At 53.7% G+C, this 20,581-nt stretch overlaps 7 protein-coding genes across 7 annotated transcripts; all 7 read right to left on the bottom strand.

Moving 5' to 3' along the window:
• Positions 1 to 1,231: 1,231 nt before the first annotated feature.
• LOC123690291 (histone H2A) lies at positions 1,232 to 1,759 on the bottom strand. The gene has a single exon (XM_045633523.1). The coding sequence runs from the start codon at positions 1,699 to 1,701 to the stop codon at positions 1,327 to 1,329; it is 375 nt and encodes a 124-aa protein (XP_045489479.1). The 5' UTR covers positions 1,702 to 1,759; the 3' UTR covers positions 1,232 to 1,326.
• A 1,154-nt stretch (positions 1,760 to 2,913) lies between these two features.
• LOC123690286 (late histone H1-like) lies at positions 2,914 to 4,105 on the bottom strand. Its single transcript, XM_045633518.1, has one exon. The coding sequence runs from the start codon at positions 4,013 to 4,015 to the stop codon at positions 3,194 to 3,196; it is 822 nt and encodes a 273-aa protein (XP_045489474.1). The 5' UTR covers positions 4,016 to 4,105; the 3' UTR covers positions 2,914 to 3,193.
• A 1,102-nt stretch (positions 4,106 to 5,207) lies between these two features.
• On the bottom strand, positions 5,208 to 5,765 carry LOC123690293 (histone H4). The gene has a single exon (XM_045633525.1). The coding sequence runs from the start codon at positions 5,604 to 5,606 to the stop codon at positions 5,295 to 5,297; it is 312 nt and encodes a 103-aa protein (XP_045489481.1). The 5' UTR covers positions 5,607 to 5,765; the 3' UTR covers positions 5,208 to 5,294.
• A 673-nt stretch (positions 5,766 to 6,438) lies between these two features.
• Positions 6,439 to 7,039, bottom strand: LOC123690287 (histone H3). Its single transcript, XM_045633519.1, has one exon. It carries the CDS (start codon positions 6,923 to 6,925, stop codon positions 6,515 to 6,517), a length of 411 nt encoding a protein of 136 aa, XP_045489475.1. The 5' UTR covers positions 6,926 to 7,039; the 3' UTR covers positions 6,439 to 6,514.
• A 6,553-nt stretch (positions 7,040 to 13,592) lies between these two features.
• LOC123690289 (histone H2B) lies at positions 13,593 to 14,207 on the bottom strand. Its single transcript, XM_045633521.1, has one exon. The coding sequence runs from the start codon at positions 14,128 to 14,130 to the stop codon at positions 13,756 to 13,758; it is 375 nt and encodes a 124-aa protein (XP_045489477.1). The 5' UTR covers positions 14,131 to 14,207; the 3' UTR covers positions 13,593 to 13,755.
• Positions 14,208 to 14,841: 634 nt separating this feature from the next.
• On the bottom strand, positions 14,842 to 15,369 carry LOC123690292 (histone H2A). The gene has a single exon (XM_045633524.1). It carries the CDS (start codon positions 15,309 to 15,311, stop codon positions 14,937 to 14,939), a length of 375 nt encoding a protein of 124 aa, XP_045489480.1. The 5' UTR covers positions 15,312 to 15,369; the 3' UTR covers positions 14,842 to 14,936.
• A 1,154-nt stretch (positions 15,370 to 16,523) lies between these two features.
• LOC123690301 (late histone H1-like) lies at positions 16,524 to 17,715 on the bottom strand. Its single transcript, XM_045633551.1, has one exon. The coding sequence runs from the start codon at positions 17,623 to 17,625 to the stop codon at positions 16,804 to 16,806; it is 822 nt and encodes a 273-aa protein (XP_045489507.1). The 5' UTR covers positions 17,626 to 17,715; the 3' UTR covers positions 16,524 to 16,803.
• Between the last annotated feature and the right edge of the window lie 2,866 nt (positions 17,716 to 20,581).

The raw sequence follows: 20,581 nt of genomic DNA, 5'->3' as shown, positions 1-20,581 counted from the left end.
GGGCGCAGGTGCGTCTCGGAAATGAGCGCCACATCCACGTCCTGTGTGCGTAGGATGTGACGCAAGTGGTGGCCTTTATCCCGAAGGCCGTCGGCGTTCCAGTGCAGGAGGCGTAAGTTCATTTTCGTTGCCTCACGCCTCGACTGCGCGACCGGCGTCCTCCGTAGGTCGGTTCAGACGGGGTCGGGTATAGGGCGCCCAGCAATGCGGTGACCGCCCTGTCAACCGCCTCAGCGATCGCCGTCTCGCTGGGGAGCGTCTGGCCCCTCAGTGGGCCCCCGCTGCGGGGGCGTGCGGCGCGCTGGTCAGCGGCTCTGGTAGCTCCAGCAACTGGAGCGGAGTCGGCGGCGGCCCTACTGGGGCCAGCCTCGGCGTGCGCGGCAGGTTCCGCGCGCGGGGGGGCGGGGGGTTGTACCCCCCCGCGTCCTCTTCTTCTCCCCCCTCTGCGGCGTCGGCGTTGGCTGGGAGGCTCCGCGGGGTAGGTGACCATCTCTACCTCCTGCGGCTGCGAGAAGTACTGCCCATGGGCACGCGGGTCAGCCTGCGCGTGTTCGCGCGGCTCGTCCCTCCGCCGTGTTTGGGCAGCTGGAAATATTTTTTGGACCTCACTTCAGTAAACTTCACTTTGAAAAGTGCTCTGGCGACTGGTCCGGCGTTACATAGGAAACGTTTCGCGGCCGCCAATCGACGGCGTCGTTACCGTTAGGACGCCGCGTGTTGGGGCGCGAGGGGGGTGAACGGCGACGGCGGAGGGAGCGGGGCGTTATATTATGTATATCTCCGTCTCTATCTCCTTCTCCCTCTGACACGGTTTATTTATGGTTATTTAAAAATAATAACAATAATAACGTAGTATAACAGTATGCCTGTATTGTATGTATTGTCTCATTATTACTGATTGGATTATGCGTGAGCAATGTGAATTTCGGGCGTGTCTACATGTTCGATTGTTGTTTTTATTTTTATTTATTATTATTATTGTTGTTGTAAGTAAATAATATTGTCAAGAATAAAAAAATAAATACAACTCGATATTGTATATACACATTGTAATAAGTAGGTAATTGAGTCAATTTTTTTGATAGAAGCATATTTATAGTAGTAGGTACTTAGTATATAATTTTTGTGAATAGTGACGTGTGGAACGTTTATTGTCGCTGATACATTTATCTAACAAATCACGGTGGCACGGTGGCCGTACCACACGATCATTGCGATTTTATGAATCATATTGCGGCCCTGAAAAGGGCCTTTTAGGTCGTCGAGTTGACAACGACACGAATAATAACAATAATTGGACGAGACTCCAGTCGTTGCTATTATAATTTATGTCTTCTTCTCGGTCTTCTTGGGGAGAAGGACCGCCTGAATGTTAGGCAGTACACCGCCCTGTGCGATGGTCACGCCGGAGAGCAGCTTGTTGAGCTCCTCGTCGTTACGAATGGCCAGCTGCAGGTGACGCGGTATGATCCTGGTCTTTTTGTTGTCACGGGCCGCGTTACCGGCCAACTCGAGCACTTCAGCCGCCAGGTACTCCATAACGGCCGCTAGGTACACCGGCGCACCGGCACCGACCCTCTCGGCGTAGTTGCCCTTCCTGAGCAGCCTGTGGATACGACCCACCGGGAACTGGAGACCTGCGCGGTTGGAACGCGACTTTGCCTTTCCCTTGACCTTGCCTCCCTTGCCACGTCCGGACATTGCGTTTGATTATTTGGGCACTGCACAACTCACTGAAAACTAACCGACAGGTTACTTATTTTTTTTTCAAGCCGCTACGAATTCATATTATATATGAATTCGGACGGTGTTCAACCAACTGGCCGGGTGTGACGAGAAACGACGTCGACGACTCTGCGCTATTAAACGCGATTGGGTGCCGCCGGCTCAGCGAGCGAGCGTTAGTGAGGGGCGCGAGAGGGGGAGCGCGGGCTTCGGTCACGTGTGTAAGATCTACATATTACGTGGAATTAGAATTAAAAATAATAATAATAAGAATGAAAATTACATGCATACATACATACATACATACATACAAAAAAATATATATACATACAGATAGATATTATTATATTACGTATTTGGTTATTTGTTTAGAATCTTTATTCCAAATATTTATTGTGTGTTTTATCTTTTTTGTTTGAACGTGTACCGGTTTCGTGTTTTCGTTTTTATGTACTGTTGTGTAATCGTGTAAAACGCCCATTATTACATATTTTTATATTACATATTTGGTTATTTGTTTAGAATTTGTTTATTAAATAGGAACCGGTGGGGGTGGTGGCGGGGGTGTGTCCATTGTCTATTGTCTTTTGTCTTGGCCCGCCAAATTTTATTGCACCTCATAACATCTGTTGATAATTGGGTACATGTATTGTTTTTACATTTGGCAACAGTCGGGCACTCGGGCGGCGAAGGAGGCGCATCTCGAGCGGCCGAAGGGATTGTTATCGCGAAGAGGAAGTAGTGGTCGCGGTGCTGCATTGCATTTTTTTTTTTTGTTGTATTTCTCGAGTGTGAAGTGAGTGCGATCTCGATACAGAGAACCGACCGTGGTTAGCAGGTGGCGGTGGCGATTTTGTGTTTCGTGTGTGTGTGATACGGCGCTGCTGCGACGGTGAGTTGCTAACTAATATAATATTAGAATAAGGTGTTAAAATATTAAGACACACCTACATACTTATACATAGGTACATAATCTGCCTCTCTCACTCTCGCTGCCTTCATTATTGGACAATTTAACAACTACCTATGTCGCATGTTTTATTATTTATATAATATAGGATATGTATCACCAGCCGGTAAACTAGCGACAATTGGACAATTTTGATAGTTTGTAGCACCTGCGACAACATGGAATGGCTATATATTATTTGTATATATATGTAGATTTTTAGGATTCAATATAATATAATATTTTTTTGTGCGTTTATTCGTTTGATACTCTCGACGGCTCAACGGCAGCCCATCATTGAAACATATGTTAGCCCTGAAAAGGGCTTTTTGTGTGGCGTGTTTGTGCGTGCGTCTATTATTACAATAATAATATACGACATCGACACAACCGACCACTTGCGATGCGCTCGTCGCTGGTCCGGTGGCCGGTGACCCTCCTTCCGCTCCCGCTACTCGGTGGTCAGCGTACGCGAACACGGTGCGGCGGCTCGTGCTTATTGAACGTGGATGGTCGCGTTCACTTCTTGGAAGCGGCCGACGCCTTTTTCGCGGTGGTGGCGGCCTTCGATTTGGGCGCGGCGGCGGCGGCCTTCTTCGGTTTGGGGGCCTTAGGTTTCTTGGTCGGTGGCTTCGCGCTCCTCTTCGCCTTGGACGCGGCCGCGTTGCTCGACGCGCCCTTGCCGGACGCCGCGGCGGCGGCGGCGGCGCGACCCTTCTTCGGTGCGGCCGCAGCGACCGGCTTCCTCTTGGCCGCAGCCGCCGCCTTCTTGTCTTTGGCGGCGACGCCCCTGCCGCCCGCTTTGGCCGGGGAGGCGGACCCGGCGGCCGATGCCGACGCGGCGGCGGCGGCCTTCTTGCTCCTGGCGCCGGCGCTCGCGGCGGTCTTCTTGGCGGGTGCGCTCGGCTTCTTCGCCGATTTGGCCGCGGAGGACGCCGCCGCGCCGGAGCCCCTGCCGCCGGAGGACGCGGAGGCGGCCGTCGCCTTCTTAGCGGCGCCGCCGGTACCAGACTTGCTGTCTATCTTGAACGAGCCCGATGCGCCCTTGCCCTTCGTCTGAATCAGGGTGCCGGAGGCGACGGCACGCTTGAGATACTTTCTTATGAACGGCGCCAACCTCTCGGCGTCGAGGCTATAATTCGAGGCGATGTACTTCTTGATCGCCTGCAGGGACGATCCGCTCCTCTCCTTGAGCTCCTTGATCGCGCTGTTCACCATTTCGGAGGTCTTGGGGTGCGTCGGTCTCGCCTTGGGTTTCTTGGCGGCCGCTGCCGCTTTCGGTGCCTTCTTGGCGGGCGTCGCCGGCGCGGGTGTCTCCGATGCTACTGCGGTGTCGGCCATTATTTTCTTTTCTTTTTCAATTATATGAATCACACAGTCACACTAATTATATTATTGTTATAATATTATGTAGTAGTATAATATTATCGTACTAGGTGGATGATAATAATATGTGCGTAAAGAGTGCGCGGCGCTAGTGAGCGCCGGCCAGACGAATCGGTATACCGCGACGAGAGCTTCGTCGGCTGCGTGCGTTTTCTCGTATTCGAGTGTGAAACTTTTCACTAACACGTCTCGGTCTCATCGGATTTTTGATGATTATCAAACGAAAAATCGGTGGAAATCTCGTTGGCGATCGATAGTCTACGATATCGGCCACCGGTCGGGCAGTCGGGCGGGGCTCCAGGCGGTCGCGCGCGTCGGGCATCCGCGTTTGAAGTTTGTTATTGTCGAGTCGCGCGCGTACCGTCCAGTTTAAATCGCGAATTAAACAATTAAAGCGAAAGGTGGCCGCGCGCGCGACCTCCGAGGGCGGAGCTCAAGATTCCGAGGTTCAACGGGATCCATTCGTTTCGGCGATATATTAGGATTACGATCGATTTTAACGCATCGAATGCGACATGTTGTAGGACAGCACCGCGCTCCCGAGACGAGGCCGTGGACGCGCGCGCGTTCTCTTTCGTCTTTGCTCCGTAGTAGCATTAATATTATTTACGAAACGAAATAAGTCTAGTGAGCTCGTCGAAATGTCCGATTAAATTAATTATAAGTATTTATCAAACACATCGATCGAGAAGCACGCGAGATCTATATAAATTCAAAGCAAAAATTTCATTGACGCAACCGGGAGCGATGCTGTTCGGTCGCAACCTAGCATTAGCACACCTATATTCTTAATTTTCAATGTCTAAGCATAACATAATAACCTAACCGCTATCTCTCTATAATAGTATGTGTACATACTATACTTATCGTTTGCGATATAATATTATTATGACGACGAGAGCGACTGCTAACGCCGTACTCGTGTACATACAGTACGAAAACTTTATATTAACATGCCACTAGTGGATAGTTAGCATTAGTATCAGCAGTAATAGTAGTCGATAATATTATGAAAAGTATTATTCAATCAATCATTTATCGATTGGTAATTTATTAAATTATTTATTTATATTGGTAGCTTAAAACTAATTGTGGGTGGGTGTCGTTTAGTCGTTTTGATACGTTTTATTTTTATAATAGAAACATATGCGGCCCTGAAAAGGGCCTTTTTTACTTGTTGAAAAATATCCGTCATATACCTAAGTATGTATACGACAGACAACAATTAATCAACTTAACCGCCGAAACCGTAGAGGGTGCGGCCCTGGCGCTTCAGAGCGTACACGACGTCCATGGCGGTGACGGTCTTCCTCTTGGCGTGCTCCGTGTAGGTTACCGCGTCGCGGATGACGTTCTCGAGGAAAACCTTGAGAACACCGCGAGTCTCCTCGTATATCAGACCGGAGATACGTTTCACTCCACCCCTGCGCGCCAGACGCCGAATCGCCGGCTTGGTGATACCCTGGATGTTATCACGGAGCACCTTCCTGTGACGCTTCGCGCCACCTTTTCCCAATCCCTTTCCTCCCTTACCGCGGCCGGTCATCGTTGATTGTCTCTGAATTAACTGTACTTCTTAGAAAAATCACCAGCACTACGTACGTGTGTCACGTACGACGATCACTGTTACAATGCGCTTCGCGCTTACCAATCGTGCTGTATATATAGATTTCGGACAGCTAGGACCTCGCATATAAACGGGGCAGAGGGGAGAGAGGCAGCGGGGCAGCGGCGTTCGGTGTGTGAGATTCGTTCTTATTATTATGATTTTATGTATGTATAAATAAATAAATAACTACAATAACTATGTACATAAAGAAGCAAAATAAAACCGATGAATAATAAAATATGTCGATACGCATGAATTGAAAACAATACGCAATAACAGAAAAAAAAACAAATCACCGCAAAAATTTAACACATTTAACAATTAACTAAACAAAAAAAAAATTAACACCTGGTACACACACTGAGCTACAGCACGCGTCAACAAGAGTCATAAATTCCTGAAGTGGTGCCATAAATACATATAATAGAAAGTCATTATTGTGCAATTGTTTTCTAAGAAACAGTGAAACAATGGTGGCTCGCAAATATTGTTGTCGGCATTTGCCTTTGAAGTCGAAAATATATTATGCTGACGCATAATAGAAAATATCATAGAGACACACAGTGCGATAGGCGCCTGCCTCATTTACGTTATATCGATCTCGAAAATAATTATTAATTTAATAATTTCAATAAATTAATTGTTTTATATTATATTAGGTTAATTATTCTTAATGTTAGCCTAAATAAAGCCTTTTGACTTTGTATAACGTTCGTTTTATTCGTTCGATACGTGATGTCTGTCTGTGAAGCACATCATTTGAATTATATGCGGCCCTGAAAAGGGCCTTTTGTTGTAATAATAATATTATAATATTATTATTATTTAGCAGCGGCTGCGCAAAATTAAGCACGCTCGCCGCGAATGCGTCTCGCCAGTTGGATGTCCTTGGGCATGATCGTCACTCGCTTGGCGTGAATGGCGCACAGGTTGGTGTCCTCGAAGAGGCCCACCAGATACGCCTCGCTCGCCTCCTGAAGCGCCATCACGGCGGAGCTCTGGAACCTGAGGTCGGTCTTGAAGTCCTGCGCGATCTCCCTCACCAGACGCTGGAACGGCAACTTGCGGATCAACAGCTCGGTACTCTTCTGGTAGCGACGGATCTCTCTCAGAGCGACGGTACCGGGCCTGTAACGGTGAGGCTTCTTCACGCCGCCGGTGGCTGGAGCGCTCTTGCGGGCCGCCTTGGTGGCGAGCTGCTTTCGCGGCGCCTTACCTCCGGTGGACTTACGGGCTGTCTGCTTAGTACGTGCCATTACGACGACTGCTCTCACTCACTCACTCGACTCGACTGAATGCAAACTTTATTATATTATGTACGATGTGTGGACACGTCCGTCGCGTATCGCTTGCGATGATGATATAAACACCTTTAAAACTACTTGTAATTGTTACATCCTCCCTCGCAAGGGGGATGCTTAAACCCGTTCGAGTATGGGTCTCTATCGGGTGGATTGTTTGTTCGCGCCCTGCTGATACAGGGCGGTACGGGGGCGGGCTAATAGCCCTTGGTGGGGGCTGCTGCGCGCGAGGAACAATGGCTCGACTCGCTGCGCGCAGCCGATGGGGTCTTGTCCGGGGTGTCAATCCGGTGGTAGTGTGGGGTCAAGGAGTAATCTCGACTTGACCCTGGTGTCGTGGTCGGTGGTATCGGGCAGCGCGCTGCGCGGCTCGCGGTCAAGCTCCGCCGGGTGAGACCCCCGGTAGCCCCGGGGGAGGCCCAGCGAGGCGACCAGCGGTCGAAGCCGCGGCTGCTGCCCTGGTGTCATGTCCGGTGGTATCGGCATCCGCGGAGAGTAGCTCACGCGGATACCGCAGGCGATCTGGCGGCCTGGAGTGCCATGGCGCGATGTTTTGGAGATGGGGATGCTGAGAGCCATCCGCTCGATCGAACATCCCCTTCGCGAGTCGCGCGACGAACTCGTCGATGGACTCCATCCGCAGGTCTCGCGCTATGGTGGCGTTTCTCACGTAGCGGGGGGCCCCCACTGCGCGCCTCAGGCATGTGTTCTGCACGGCGCGCAGTCTCTGCCGGTGGGCCTCCTTAGTGTAGGAGTACCACGCCGGCGCCGCGTACGTGAGATGTGGGCGCACGTACTGCTTGTACAGCGCGAGCTTAGTACGGATGGGTATGTTGCCGGTGAATAGGGGGCGGAGTTTGCTCGACACCCCCTTCGCTCTTCCTACGATCCTCTTGACGTGGTGCCGCATGGTCAGATTCCGGTCGATGGTGACCCCTAAGTAGGTGACCGGCGTCTTCCACGGCACGTCCTGGTCCAGGAATCGCAGGGGCGGCGGCAACCAACTCCGGCCGAAGGCGATCGCCTGTGTCTTGTTGGGGTTGGCGGCTAGTCTCCACTTGTTCAGCCACTCTGGCAGGAGGTCCAGAGCGCGTTGGAGCTTCGCCGCTGCTGCCTTGGTGTTGAGCGAGGTGGCCACGTACGCCGTGTCGTCGGCGAAGAGGGCCAGGCTACACCCGCTCGGGCAGGGGACGTCGTCCGTGTAAGTAGTGTACAGCAGCGGCGATAGCACGCTGCCCTGTGGGACGCCCGCCGTGATGGGTCGCGGTCTCGACGCAGCCTCTCCCGTCGCAACGTAGAACGTGCGGTCGGTGAGAAAGGCGCGGAGCACGGCGACTATGCGGCGGGGCAGTGGAGACTCGGCGAGCTTCAGCACGAGGCCATCGTGCCAGACACGGTCGAAGGCCTTCTCCATGTCCAGCATCACGGCGGCGGCCCCTTCCTTCTTGTTGAGGGCCGCGGCTGCAGTGAAGAGCACCTTCGTCAGCTGCAGCGTGGTGCTGTGCTCGCCGCGGAAGCCGAACTGCTCGGGCCTCGGCTGCAGGTATTTGTAGGTCCTCTGCAGCAACAGCCTCTCGAACAGCTTCGACTGAGTTGAGAGCAAGGTGATAGGCCGGTAGCTCTCCGGTCGGGTGTAATCCTTTCTGGGCTTCGGCAGTAAGATCACCTTGCCCTCTTTCCATGTACTGGGGAAGTGTAGGGACCGAATGATCCCCGTGAAGAGGCGCGCCAGCGCGACTATCCACCTCATGGGTAGGTGGCGCAGCGCCTGATGGGTGATGCCGTCCGGTCCCGGCGCCTTCTTCAGTGGCAGCCGGAGTATCGCCTTCCGCACTTGCGAAGGCGAAAAGGCAATGGGGTCGTCATCGGGTGGGATCGGGCGAGCTAGCCAGCCCTCGACAGCGCTCTCGACCTCAGCCACGCGCGCTGGGCATGCCGCGGCGTTCGGTGAGAATTGGCGCTGGAGGTGCTCGGCGAAGATTTCGGCCCGATCGTTGTCGTCATAGGTGATGGCGCCGTTGCTGTCACGTAGCGGACGTTTCGGCTCTGGAGTCCTATAGAGGCGGCGGCAAAGTTGGTGTAGGCGTGTGGGCTCGGTGGTCGCCTCCCCCAGCGCTTGCTCCCAGGAGCGCTGGGCGTGGGCGGCCAACTCGTTCTTGACCCGTTCGGCGAGGCGGTTCAGCTTTGTCTTCAGCACGGGGCAGCGATTGCGCTGCCACTGCCTCCTGAGCGCGCGCTTCTGGCTGATCAGCCTCAGCACGAACGGGGCTAGGTCCTCGCGTACTACCTCCGGCGGACGCGTGGTCGTTGCTTCCGCCAGAGCTGCCTGGAGTTGCCGCGTCATGGACTCCGCCATGTCGTCAACGGCGCCTGGTGTCGTGTCCGGTGGGCCTGGCGCGGTGGCGCCTTCGAGTATCGATTCGAAGGCGTTCCAGTCGGTGACCCTCCAGCTGCGTGCGGGCGGGGATGGTGCCCCCGCGAGAAGGCACAGCACTGGTTGGTGGTCCGACTGGTATTCGTCCATCAGGACCTCCTGCGCCAGGTAGAGATCAGGCCGGTTATGCACCACCAAATCGATAATGTCCGGCCTGTGGGTGTTGTTTCTCGGGTAGTGGGTGGCGGCATCTGGTCCGCACACCTGGTAGCCGCGAGCCTCGGCATGCTGCAGAAGCCGGTTGCCCCGCGAGCTGCTGGAGTGGGATTGCCAGCTGATATGCTTGGCATTCCAGTCGCCCGCGAGGAGCGTCGGCTTCCGGCTGAGCGCGGCCTCCAGCTCGGCCGGTGCGAAGTTGGAGCCGGGGGGAGCGTAGACAGCTAGCACGTCTGTGGGCTGCCCGCCCAGTTCTAGCTCGACCCCCAGCGTCAGGATTTTGTCGCCGTTGACCGGCGGGATTGCGCGGTGAGCGATCCGTCGCCGTATCATCACCGCCAGTCCGCGAAAGGGCGCCCCGTTGGCCGCCTGGTGCTCTGCGCGGTAGACGTAGTAGCCCGCGGCACGCAGTCGGTCGGTGGGGCGCAGATGCGTCTCGGAAATGAGCGCCACATCCACGTCCTGTGTGCGTAGGATGTGACGCAAGTGGTGGCCTTTATCCCGAAGGCCGTCGGCGTTCCAGTGCAGGAGGCGTAGGTTCATTTTCGTTGCCTTACGCCTCGACTGCGCGACCGGCGTCCTCCGTAGGTCGGTTCAGACGGGGTCGGGTATAGGGCGCCCAGCAATGCGGTGACCGCCCTGTCAACCGCCTCAGCGATCGCCGTCTCGCTGGGGAGCGTCTGGCCCCTCAGTGGGCCCCCGCTGCGGGGGCGTGCGGCGCGCTGGTCAGCGGCTCTGGTAGCTCCAGCAACTGGAGCGGAGTCGGCGGCGGCCCTACTGGGGCCTGCCTCGGCGTGCGCGGCAGGTTCCGCGCGCGGGGGGGCGGGGGGTTGTACCCCCCCGCGTCCTCTTCTTCTCCCCCCTCTGCGGCGTCGGCGTTGGCTGGGAGGCTCCGCGGGGTAGGTGACCATCTCTACCTCCTGCGGCTGTGAGAAGTGCTGCCCATGAGCACGCGGGTCAGCCTGCGCGTGTTCGCGCGGCTCGTCCCTCCGCCGTGTTTGGGCAGCTGGTGTAGGTGCTGGGGTGGTGGCGCCATGTGTGCCGCGAGCGCCAGGTGCGCCAGGTGCGCCAGATGGTCCCCGCGCGTCGCGGACGCCAAGTGCGCCATGGGCGCCATGTGAGCTAGGCGCGCCAGGTGCGCCAGGTGCGCCATGTGCGCCGCGGGCGCCAAATGCGCCCTGCGCGCCACGTCCGCCGCCAGCGCCAGGCGCGCCATGTGCGCCATGTGCGCCGCGCGCGCCGCGACCGCCGCGACCACCGCGACGTCGACCGCGCGCCTCGGAGGCGCCCATGCCCCGTGCTGCAAGTGCCACCGTGCCAGCGCGCTTGTTGCGCGCCTCCTCCTTCAGCACCGGACACGTGCTGTGGTTGGCCGGATGCGCCCCCTTGCAATTGGCGCATCTCGGCGTGGCCCCCTTAGGTAGGGGGCAGTCGGCGGTACGGTGGCCCTCCCCGCACTTCACACAGGCCAGGGCCCGGTGGCATTGGTGCGAGGAGTGTCTAAAACCCTGACATCGATGACATTGTGCGGGGCCCCTTTTGCCCCGCCAGGACTCGATGGTCACCCCCGGAATGCACAACAGCTCTGTTATGCCGTAGATCGCGGGGGTGATGTCCGGAGTGCGGCGGAGTATGACCAGGAAGATACACCCTGGTCTCCCCTTCCTGGCTCTGATGGGCTGGGCGTGTTCAGGCTCGTACCCGAGGTCTCGCAGCTCCGACATGATGGCCTCGGGTTCCGTGTCCGCCGGAATGCCTCTTACCGCCACCTTCAGCTGCCGCTCTGCTGGTAGGGAGTAGGAGAAGTATACCACGTTAACTCCGCTGGTCTCCAACTCCCCAAGGTACCGCTGCACCAGGCGGTACTCCTCCTCGTCCTCTGGTGTTATTTTGAGCCCCTGTCCATAGGCACGCGCGTTCACCGTACGCCCCAGTCTCTTTTTCATCTCCCTGACATGGGTGGTCCAGTCAGGGAGGGATTCTATTACAAATGGCGGGTATTTCGGTGTCTGAGGCGCGGCGGGCAGGGGCGCGAGTGGTGGCCGACGGGCCACCGTCGGCGACGCGGTCATCGCGGCGTATGACGCCGCGTTTAAATTTGTAGTCGCCGCGTCTTGCGGCGTAGGTTGAGCCGTCGCAAGGGCCGCGCGGGGCGCGGGGTGGGCGGAGGGGGGCGCACTTGTCGACGCCGTGGCCATGGCCGTATCTTCGAAACGGCGGCGGCGCGGGTCCCTCTGAGAGAGCGGCGCCGGTTGTGCGTGTTGTGTAGATTGATTGACGCCAGGGGGCGTCGTCTGCGCGCATACGCGCTTAGGCGCCGACCCGGCGGCGTCCTCGTCTGAGTCCGGCGGCGGCGGGCGGCGTAGAGCTTGATGCGCTCGTTTCACTTTAACGAGCGCATCGTGTTCGTCGCTCGATAGCGGCGAAGTCAGAAGGCCCTCGTTTAGAAGGCGCCTGCGCGTCTGCGATAGGTACTCGCACATGGCGCGCGCGAGTCCATCCGTTGCGAACCGGCCTATGAGTGTCTGCGCAACAAACAGCGCATCCGACTCATAGCCGGCACGGGGCGACACGGGCTGCGCCGGGCGCAGGTCGCCTTCTAAGAAGGCCAGCAGCTCAGCCGGGTCTTGCCCATGAGCGATATTTTCCTCCTCTTGAATAGATAGAATAGGCGGACTCACCGTTGGGTGCATTTCATCGGGTGGCGCCATCAATGAGGGGCGTGGCCTGTGTGGTGTTGCGGTGAGGGCGCTCTCGCCATCGCTATACCGCGACGAGAGCTGCGGCCTCACATCACTTTCACTTAACACATTTAAAAGGTCCTGCGTGTCACTGTCACTATAACCCGCGAGGGGGGCTCGAGCGCCAGCCGGGCGCGAGTCACCAGCGACCTCGGGGTCATTCGGCGACGCGGTGTACCGCGTTAAAGTTTTTTCCGCGGGGGCGGGGTTGTGGGGGGCCGATACGGCGGGGTATACAGTCGAAGTATACCGCGACGAGAGCTGTTTCTTAAAAACGGCTGTCTCGCCCGGTTCTTCGGCTCCTGGTCCCGGGGCTCGATCGCTACGCGAGCGAGAGCCGCTCAGGGACCGGTCAGCCATGCGCGACGCGGGAGCACTGCATTCATATGATGACGACGGCGGCGGCGGCGCGGCTCCACCGCGCGAGCGGGAGCGTTCATTGGCGCGCGGGCCAGATACGTCGCGACGGGATTTTCGCTCCATGGCGGGAGCTGGAGTCTGCCAGGCACAGCCTGGACACCTTAGCGCCTCCCGCGCATGCGCATCCCCCGGTGAGACCCTCTGGTGGGAAGCCGGGATAGACGCAGCGCGTTCGTTGCTTCGGTGTCGGCGTGAAACGGGTGCAGGCGGCTACTCAAATGGTTTCTGCATATATGTTTTATAATTAAAACAATAGCAGTGATGAAACGCGTATAGGCTCGTGTGCACAAGTAGGCAGACGACCGTACCTTTAAAACTATTGGGCCGCATTTATATATAACGTCGAACCGAGCTCGAACGGGACGGGCGGGTGTGTCGGGACATTTACGAGACCTATCTAAAATGAAATTGTTTATAACAATAATAAATAGGTAACTAACAAAAATTAAAACGTTCATTTGTCTTTAATCGCGTTAAATAAGTTGAATTTACATTACTTTTCACTGATCAGTGGACAACACTAATTAAACATACAAAATTCTGTGCATGTACAAAATATTATATAATATATAAAATAAGAGACAGAGAGAGAGATGGAGAGAGAGTGAGATAAATATATATATATATATATAATTATGTACACCGAGACTATTGTCTTTTTTTTTTTTTAATTTTTAAGTTTCATATTCATGATAGTTTTTACACTTAATATAATTGTTTATCGGTTTATAGGTAAAAGTACTTGATAATAGAGGGATTGTTAATTTATATATATATATATATATTTTTTTTTTTTTTTTTACGTTTATCGTTGATACTGTGCGTTGTGGTGTGTGGTTCACACACACACACCAAACTCTTCGGATAGATATTGTGGCCCTGAAAAGGGCCGTTTTCATGATGATGATGATCATAGTCAATCGCTCTCATTATACTTTCATTACGTATAATAATATAAGAGAGAAATCGCCGGCGCCGAGACGATGGTGCTGGTCCTACGCCGCCGCCGCCGTTGTCCCACCGCGCCGCGACGCTCACTTGGAGCTGGTGTACTTGGTGACGGCCTTGGTGCCCTCGCTGACGGCGTGCTTGGCGAGCTCGCCGGGCAGCAGGAGCCTCACGGAGGTCTGCACCTCGCGGGACGTGATCGTCGAACGCTTGTTGTAGTGTGCGAGACGGGACGCCTCCGCCGCGATCCTCTCGAAGATGTCGTTCACGAACGAGTTCATGATTGACATCGCCTTCGAAGAGATACCGGTGTCGGGATGCACCTGCTTCAGTACCTTGTAGATGTAAATGGCGTAGCTCTCCTTCCTCTTGTGCTTCTTTTTCTTTTTGTCCGATTTGGATATGTTCTTCTGCGCCTTGCCGGACTTCTTGGCCGCCTTGCCGCTGGTCTTTGGTGGCATAGTGAACGATAGATAGGCAGTCACAAACTATGTATCGACAACAACGAGAGACACTAGACTTGTGATTTGAAATATTTTTTGGACCTCACTTCAGTAAACTTCACTTTGAAAAGTGCTCTGGCGACTGGTCCGGCGTTACATAGGAAACGTTTCGCGGCCGCCAATCGACGGCGTCGTTACCGTTAGGACGCCGCGTGTTGGGGCGCGAGGGGGGTGAACGGCGACGGCGGAGGGAGCGGGGCGTTATATTATGTATATCTCCGTCTCTATCTCCTTCTCCCTCTGACACGGTTTATTTATGGTTATTTAAAAATAATAACAATAATAACGTAGTATAACAGTATGCCTGTATTGTATGTATTGTCTCATTATTACTGATTGGATTATGCGTGAGCAATGTGAATTTCGGGCGTGTCTACATGTTCGATTGTTGTTTTTATTTTTATTTATTATTATTATTGTTGTTGTAAGTAAATAATATTGTCAAGAATAAAAAAATAAATACAACTCGATATTGTATATACACATTGTAATAAGTAGGTAATTGAGTCAATTTTTTTGATAGAAGCATATTTATAGTAGTAGGTACTTAGTATATAATTTTTGTGAATAGTGACGTGTGGAACGTTTATTGTCGCTGATACATTTATCTAACAAATCACGGTGGCACGGTGGCCGTACCACACGATCATTGCGATTTTATGAATCATATTGCGGCCCTGAAAAGGGCCTTTTAGGTCGTCGAGTTGACAACGACACGAATAATAACAATAATTGGACGAGACTCCAGTCGTTGCTATTATAATTTATGTCTTCTTCTCGGTCTTCTTGGGGAGAAGGACCGCCTGAATGTTAGGCAGTACACCGCCCTGTGCGATGGTCACGCCGGAGAGCAGCTTGTTGAGCTCCTCGTCGTTACGAATGGCCAGCTGCAGGTGACGCGGTATGATCCTGGTCTTTTTGTTGTCACGGGCCGCGTTACCGGCCAACTCGAGCACTTCAGCCGCCAGGTACTCCATAACGGCCGCTAGGTACACCGGCGCACCGGCACCGACCCTCTCGGCGTAGTTGCCCTTCCTGAGCAGCCTGTGGATACGACCCACCGGGAACTGGAGACCTGCGCGGTTGGAACGCGACTTTGCCTTTCCCTTGACCTTGCCTCCCTTGCCACGTCCGGACATTGCGTTTGATTATTTGGGCACTGCACAACTCACTGAAAACTAACCGACAGGTTACTTATTTTTTTTTCAAGCCGCTACGAATTCATATTATATATGAATTCGGACGGTGTTCAACCAACTGGCCGGGTGTGACGAGAAACGACGTCGACGACTCTGCGCTATTAAACGCGATTGGGTGCCGCCGGCTCAGCGAGCGAGCGTTAGTGAGGGGCGCGAGAGGGGGAGCGCGGGCTTCGGTCACGTGTGTAAGATCTACATATTACGTGGAATTAGAATTAAAAATAATAATAATAAGAATGAAAATTACATGCATACATACATACATACATACATACAAAAAAATATATATACATACAGATAGATATTATTATATTACGTATTTGGTTATTTGTTTAGAATCTTTATTCCAAATATTTATTGTGTGTTTTATCTTTTTTGTTTGAACGTGTACCGGTTTCGTGTTTTCGTTTTTATGTACTGTTGTGTAATCGTGTAAAACGCCCATTATTACATATTTTTATATTACATATTTGGTTATTTGTTTAGAATTTGTTTATTAAATAGGAACCGGTGGGGGTGGTGGCGGGGGTGTGTCCATTGTCTATTGTCTTTTGTCTTGGCCCGCCAAATTTTATTGCACCTCATAACATCTGTTGATAATTGGGTACATGTATTGTTTTTACATTTGGCAACAGTCGGGCACTCGGGCGGCGAAGGAGGCGCATCTCGAGCGGCCGAAGGGATTGTTATCGCGAAGAGGAAGTAGTGGTCGCGGTGCTGCATTGCATTTTTTTTTTTTGTTGTATTTCTCGAGTGTGAAGTGAGTGCGATCTCGATACAGAGAACCGACCGTGGTTAGCAGGTGGCGGTGGCGATTTTGTGTTTCGTGTGTGTGTGATACGGCGCTGCTGCGACGGTGAGTTGCTAACTAATATAATATTAGAATAAGGTGTTAAAATATTAAGACACACCTACATACTTATACATAGGTACATAATCTGCCTCTCTCACTCTCGCTGCCTTCATTATTGGACAATTTAACAACTACCTATGTCGCATGTTTTATTATTTATATAATATAGGATATGTATCACCAGCCGGTAAACTAGCGACAATTGGACAATTTTGATAGTTTGTAGCACCTGCGACAACATGGAATGGCTATATATTATTTGTATATATATGTAGATTTTTAGGATTCAATATAATATAATATTTTTTTGTGCGTTTATTCGTTTGATACTCTCGACGGCTCAACGGCAGCCCATCATTGAAACATATGTTAGCCCTGAAAAGGGCTTTTTGTGTGGCGTGTTTGTGCGTGCGTCTATTATTACAATAATAATATACGACATCGACACAACCGACCACTTGCGATGCGCTCGTCGCTGGTCCGGTGGCCGGTGACCCTCCTTCCGCTCCCGCTACTCGGTGGTCAGCGTACGCGAACACGGTGCGGCGGCTCGTGCTTATTGAACGTGGATGGTCGCGTTCACTTCTTGGAAGCGGCCGACGCCTTTTTCGCGGTGGTGGCGGCCTTCGATTTGGGCGCGGCGGCGGCGGCCTTCTTCGGTTTGGGGGCCTTAGGTTTCTTGGTCGGTGGCTTCGCGCTCCTCTTCGCCTTGGACGCGGCCGCGTTGCTCGACGCGCCCTTGCCGGACGCCGCGGCGGCGGCGGCGGCGCGACCCTTCTTCGGTGCGGCCGCAGCGACCGGCTTCCTCTTGGCCGCAGCCGCCGCCTTCTTGTCTTTGGCGGCGACGCCCCTGCCGCCCGCTTTGGCCGGGGAGGCGGACCCGGCGGCCGATGCCGACGCGGCGGCGGCGGCCTTCTTGCTCCTGGCGCCGGCGCTCGCGGCGGTCTTCTTGGCGGGTGCGCTCGGCTTCTTCGCCGATTTGGCCGCGGAGGACGCCGCCGCGCCGGAGCCCCTGCCGCCGGAGGACGCGGAGGCGGCCGTCGCCTTCTTAGCGGCGCCGCCGGTACCAGACTTGCTGTCTATCTTGAACGAGCCCGATGCGCCCTTGCCCTTCGTCTGAATCAGGGTGCCGGAGGCGACGGCACGCTTGAGATACTTTCTTATGAACGGCGCCAACCTCTCGGCGTCGAGGCTATAATTCGAGGCGATGTACTTCTTGATCGCCTGCAGGGACGATCCGCTCCTCTCCTTGAGCTCCTTGATCGCGCTGTTCACCATTTCGGAGGTCTTGGGGTGCGTCGGTCTCGCCTTGGGTTTCTTGGCGGCCGCTGCCGCTTTCGGTGCCTTCTTGGCGGGCGTCGCCGGCGCGGGTGTCTCCGATGCTACTGCGGTGTCGGCCATTATTTTCTTTTCTTTTTCAATTATATGAATCACACAGTCACACTAATTATATTATTGTTATAATATTATGTAGTAGTATAATATTATCGTACTAGGTGGATGATAATAATATGTGCGTAAAGAGTGCGCGGCGCTAGTGAGCGCCGGCCAGACGAATCGGTATACCGCGACGAGAGCTTCGTCGGCTGCGTGCGTTTTCTCGTATTCGAGTGTGAAACTTTTCACTAACACGTCTCGGTCTCATCGGATTTTTGATGATTATCAAACGAAAAATCGGTGGAAATCTCGTTGGCGATCGATAGTCTACGATATCGGCCACCGGTCGGGCAGTCGGGCGGGGCTCCAGGCGGTCGCGCGCGTCGGGCATCCGCGTTTGAAGTTTGTTATTGTCGAGTCGCGCGCGTACCGTCCAGTTTAAATCGCGAATTAAACAATTAAAGCGAAAGGTGGCCGCGCGCGCGACCTCCGAGGGCGGAGCTCAAGATTCCGAGGTTCAACGGGATCCATTCGTTTCGGCGATATATTAGGATTACGATCGATTTTAACGCATCGAATGCGACATGTTGTAGGACAGCACCGCGCTCCCGAGACGAGGCCGTGGACGCGCGCGCGTTCTCTTTCGTCTTTGCTCCGTAGTAGCATTAATATTATTTACGAAACGAAATAAGTCTAGTGAGCTCGTCGAAATGTCCGATTAAATTAATTATAAGTATTTATCAAACACATCGATCGAGAAGCACGCGAGATCTATATAAATTCAAAGCAAAAATTTCATTGACGCAACCGGGAGCGATGCTGTTCGGTCGCAACCTAGCATTAGCACACCTATATTCTTAATTTTCAATGTCTAAGCATAACATAATAACCTAACCGCTATCTCTCTATAATAGTATGTGTACATACTATACTTATCGTTTGCGATATAATATTATTATGACGACGAGAGCGACTGCCAGCGAATTGTCACCTTCGCATACGGCCTATTGGTCTCTCGCGCGTTCCCTTAAAACCGACACGGTGGCTTCTATGCCCCCTCTCAAGCGTCCAAATCTGCCTGACGCATTCGATGACGACGAAAAAGCCGAGTGCTTAGCCGTCAACCTAGTGGAGCAGTGCACGCCGTATCTCGACCATAGCGACCCGGCGCACGTCGAACACGTGAACCGCGAAGTCGAACGCATAGTCGCACTGCCCCTCTCTCCCGAGCCGCTCCCGCCTACGTCGATCGCCGAGGTCAAAACTCTAATCAAGAGTTCACTGCCTCGTAAATCTCCAGGTCTCGACGCCATCTCGAATAAGGTCCTCCGGTGCCTCCCGCCCCATCTGATATGCTTGCTAGTGGCCATATTCAATTGCCTACTCGAAAACTGCACCTTCCCGGCGCAGTGGAAAGAGGCCATTGTCATAGGTATTCACAAGCCGGGCAAGCCTCGTAACAATCCCACCAGCTACCGCCCTATCAGCCTTCTCAACACGCTGAGCAAGCTGTACGAGAAGGTAGTGAAAAAGCGCCTCCTAGACTATGCCCTAGAGAAGGGGCTCATCCCCGATGAGCAGTTTGGCTTTAGGCCGGCCCACTCGTGCGTCCATCAAGTCCATCGGATCACGGAGCACATCCTTTCAGGGATGAACAGCTCACTGAAACCGAGAGCCACGGGTGCGCTCTTCTTCGACATAGCGAAGGCGTTCGACAAGGTGTGGCACAACGGCTTGATTTACAAGCTCTACCACCTTCAAGTGCCACTGAGACTCGTGCGTATCGTACACGACTTCTTGTCCGACCGTTCAATTCGCTATCGCGTGGAAGGAACGTTATCGTCTCCTCGTCCAATCAGGGCCGGAGTACCGCAAGGCTCGGTCCTTTCGCCCCTTCTCTTCACGCTGTATACCGGCGACATCCCTAGGGCTCCGAATGTGGAGCTAGCCCTCTATGCCGACGACACCGCTCTCTATACCACTCATAAAGACAGAGGTGTCATCGTGGATAGACTCCAGACCGCAACCACGTCGCTAGGCGAATGGTTCCGGAAATGGGGCTTCCAATTAAATCCCGAGAAAAGCGTTGCAGTTCTCTTTGCCAGGGGCAACCCCGGTGCTAACGCTAATACTCGGGAAAAATTTCTCCTCAAAAAAGAGGTCACCCTTTACGGACAAGCCATTCCATGGCAAAAGTCCGTCAAATATCTAGGAGTCACGCTCGACAGCGGTATGCATTTTCGTAAGCATGTAGCCGCCGTTCGCAAGAAGGCCGCTTTTGTCCTCTCTCGCCTCCATTACCTCCTAAATAAAAGGAGTCACATGTCCCTTAGACACAAGGTAACCTTGTACAAGGCCTGCGTCCGACCGTGCATGACTTACGCTAGCGTAGTCTTCGCGCACTGTGCCCCCTCGTACATCCACCGGTTACAGGTGCTACAGTCGCGTTTCATGAGAATCGCGACCGGCGCACCCTTCTACGTGAGAAACGTCGATCTCCACTACGACCTGGAGCTCCCTACCATAGCCCAATGGATGAAGTTGGCGTCCAAACGCCACTTCGACAAGGCTAAACACCATCCCAACCCACTGGTGCGTAAAAGCATCAATTACTACCCCTTCCCGACTAAAAAGGCTCGTAGGAGGCCCCGACACGTACTAACGGATCCGGATGATCCAATCACAGTAGCTAACGATAAATTAAAAGCCGCCCGCGCGGCCAATAATAATAGCAGTAGCAATAGACAGATTAGGGTAAAAAACCGCCTTCACCGGGGAAGGCGAGGACCTTTACTTCGCACTTCGCTCACTCCAGTGAGCTTCCGTCCTGCCCTTCAGGCGATTGACCCCCCCGCGACGGCCCAAGCCGAGGTTCGAGTCTCACAGGAGACGCCCTTGCGCGAGTCGCGGGAAACCCCCCTTTCCGGCTGAGCTAAGCTCGCCAAACAGCCCGTGCTGAGCTGTAAAGGCCCTTAAGGCC

This window comes from Pieris rapae, chromosome 23, assembly GCF_905147795.1.
Source record: "Pieris rapae chromosome 23, ilPieRapa1.1, whole genome shotgun sequence".
NCBI lineage: Eukaryota > Metazoa > Arthropoda > Insecta > Lepidoptera > Pieridae > Pieris > Pieris rapae.
This window is presented reverse-complemented; position numbering and strand designations above follow the sequence as displayed.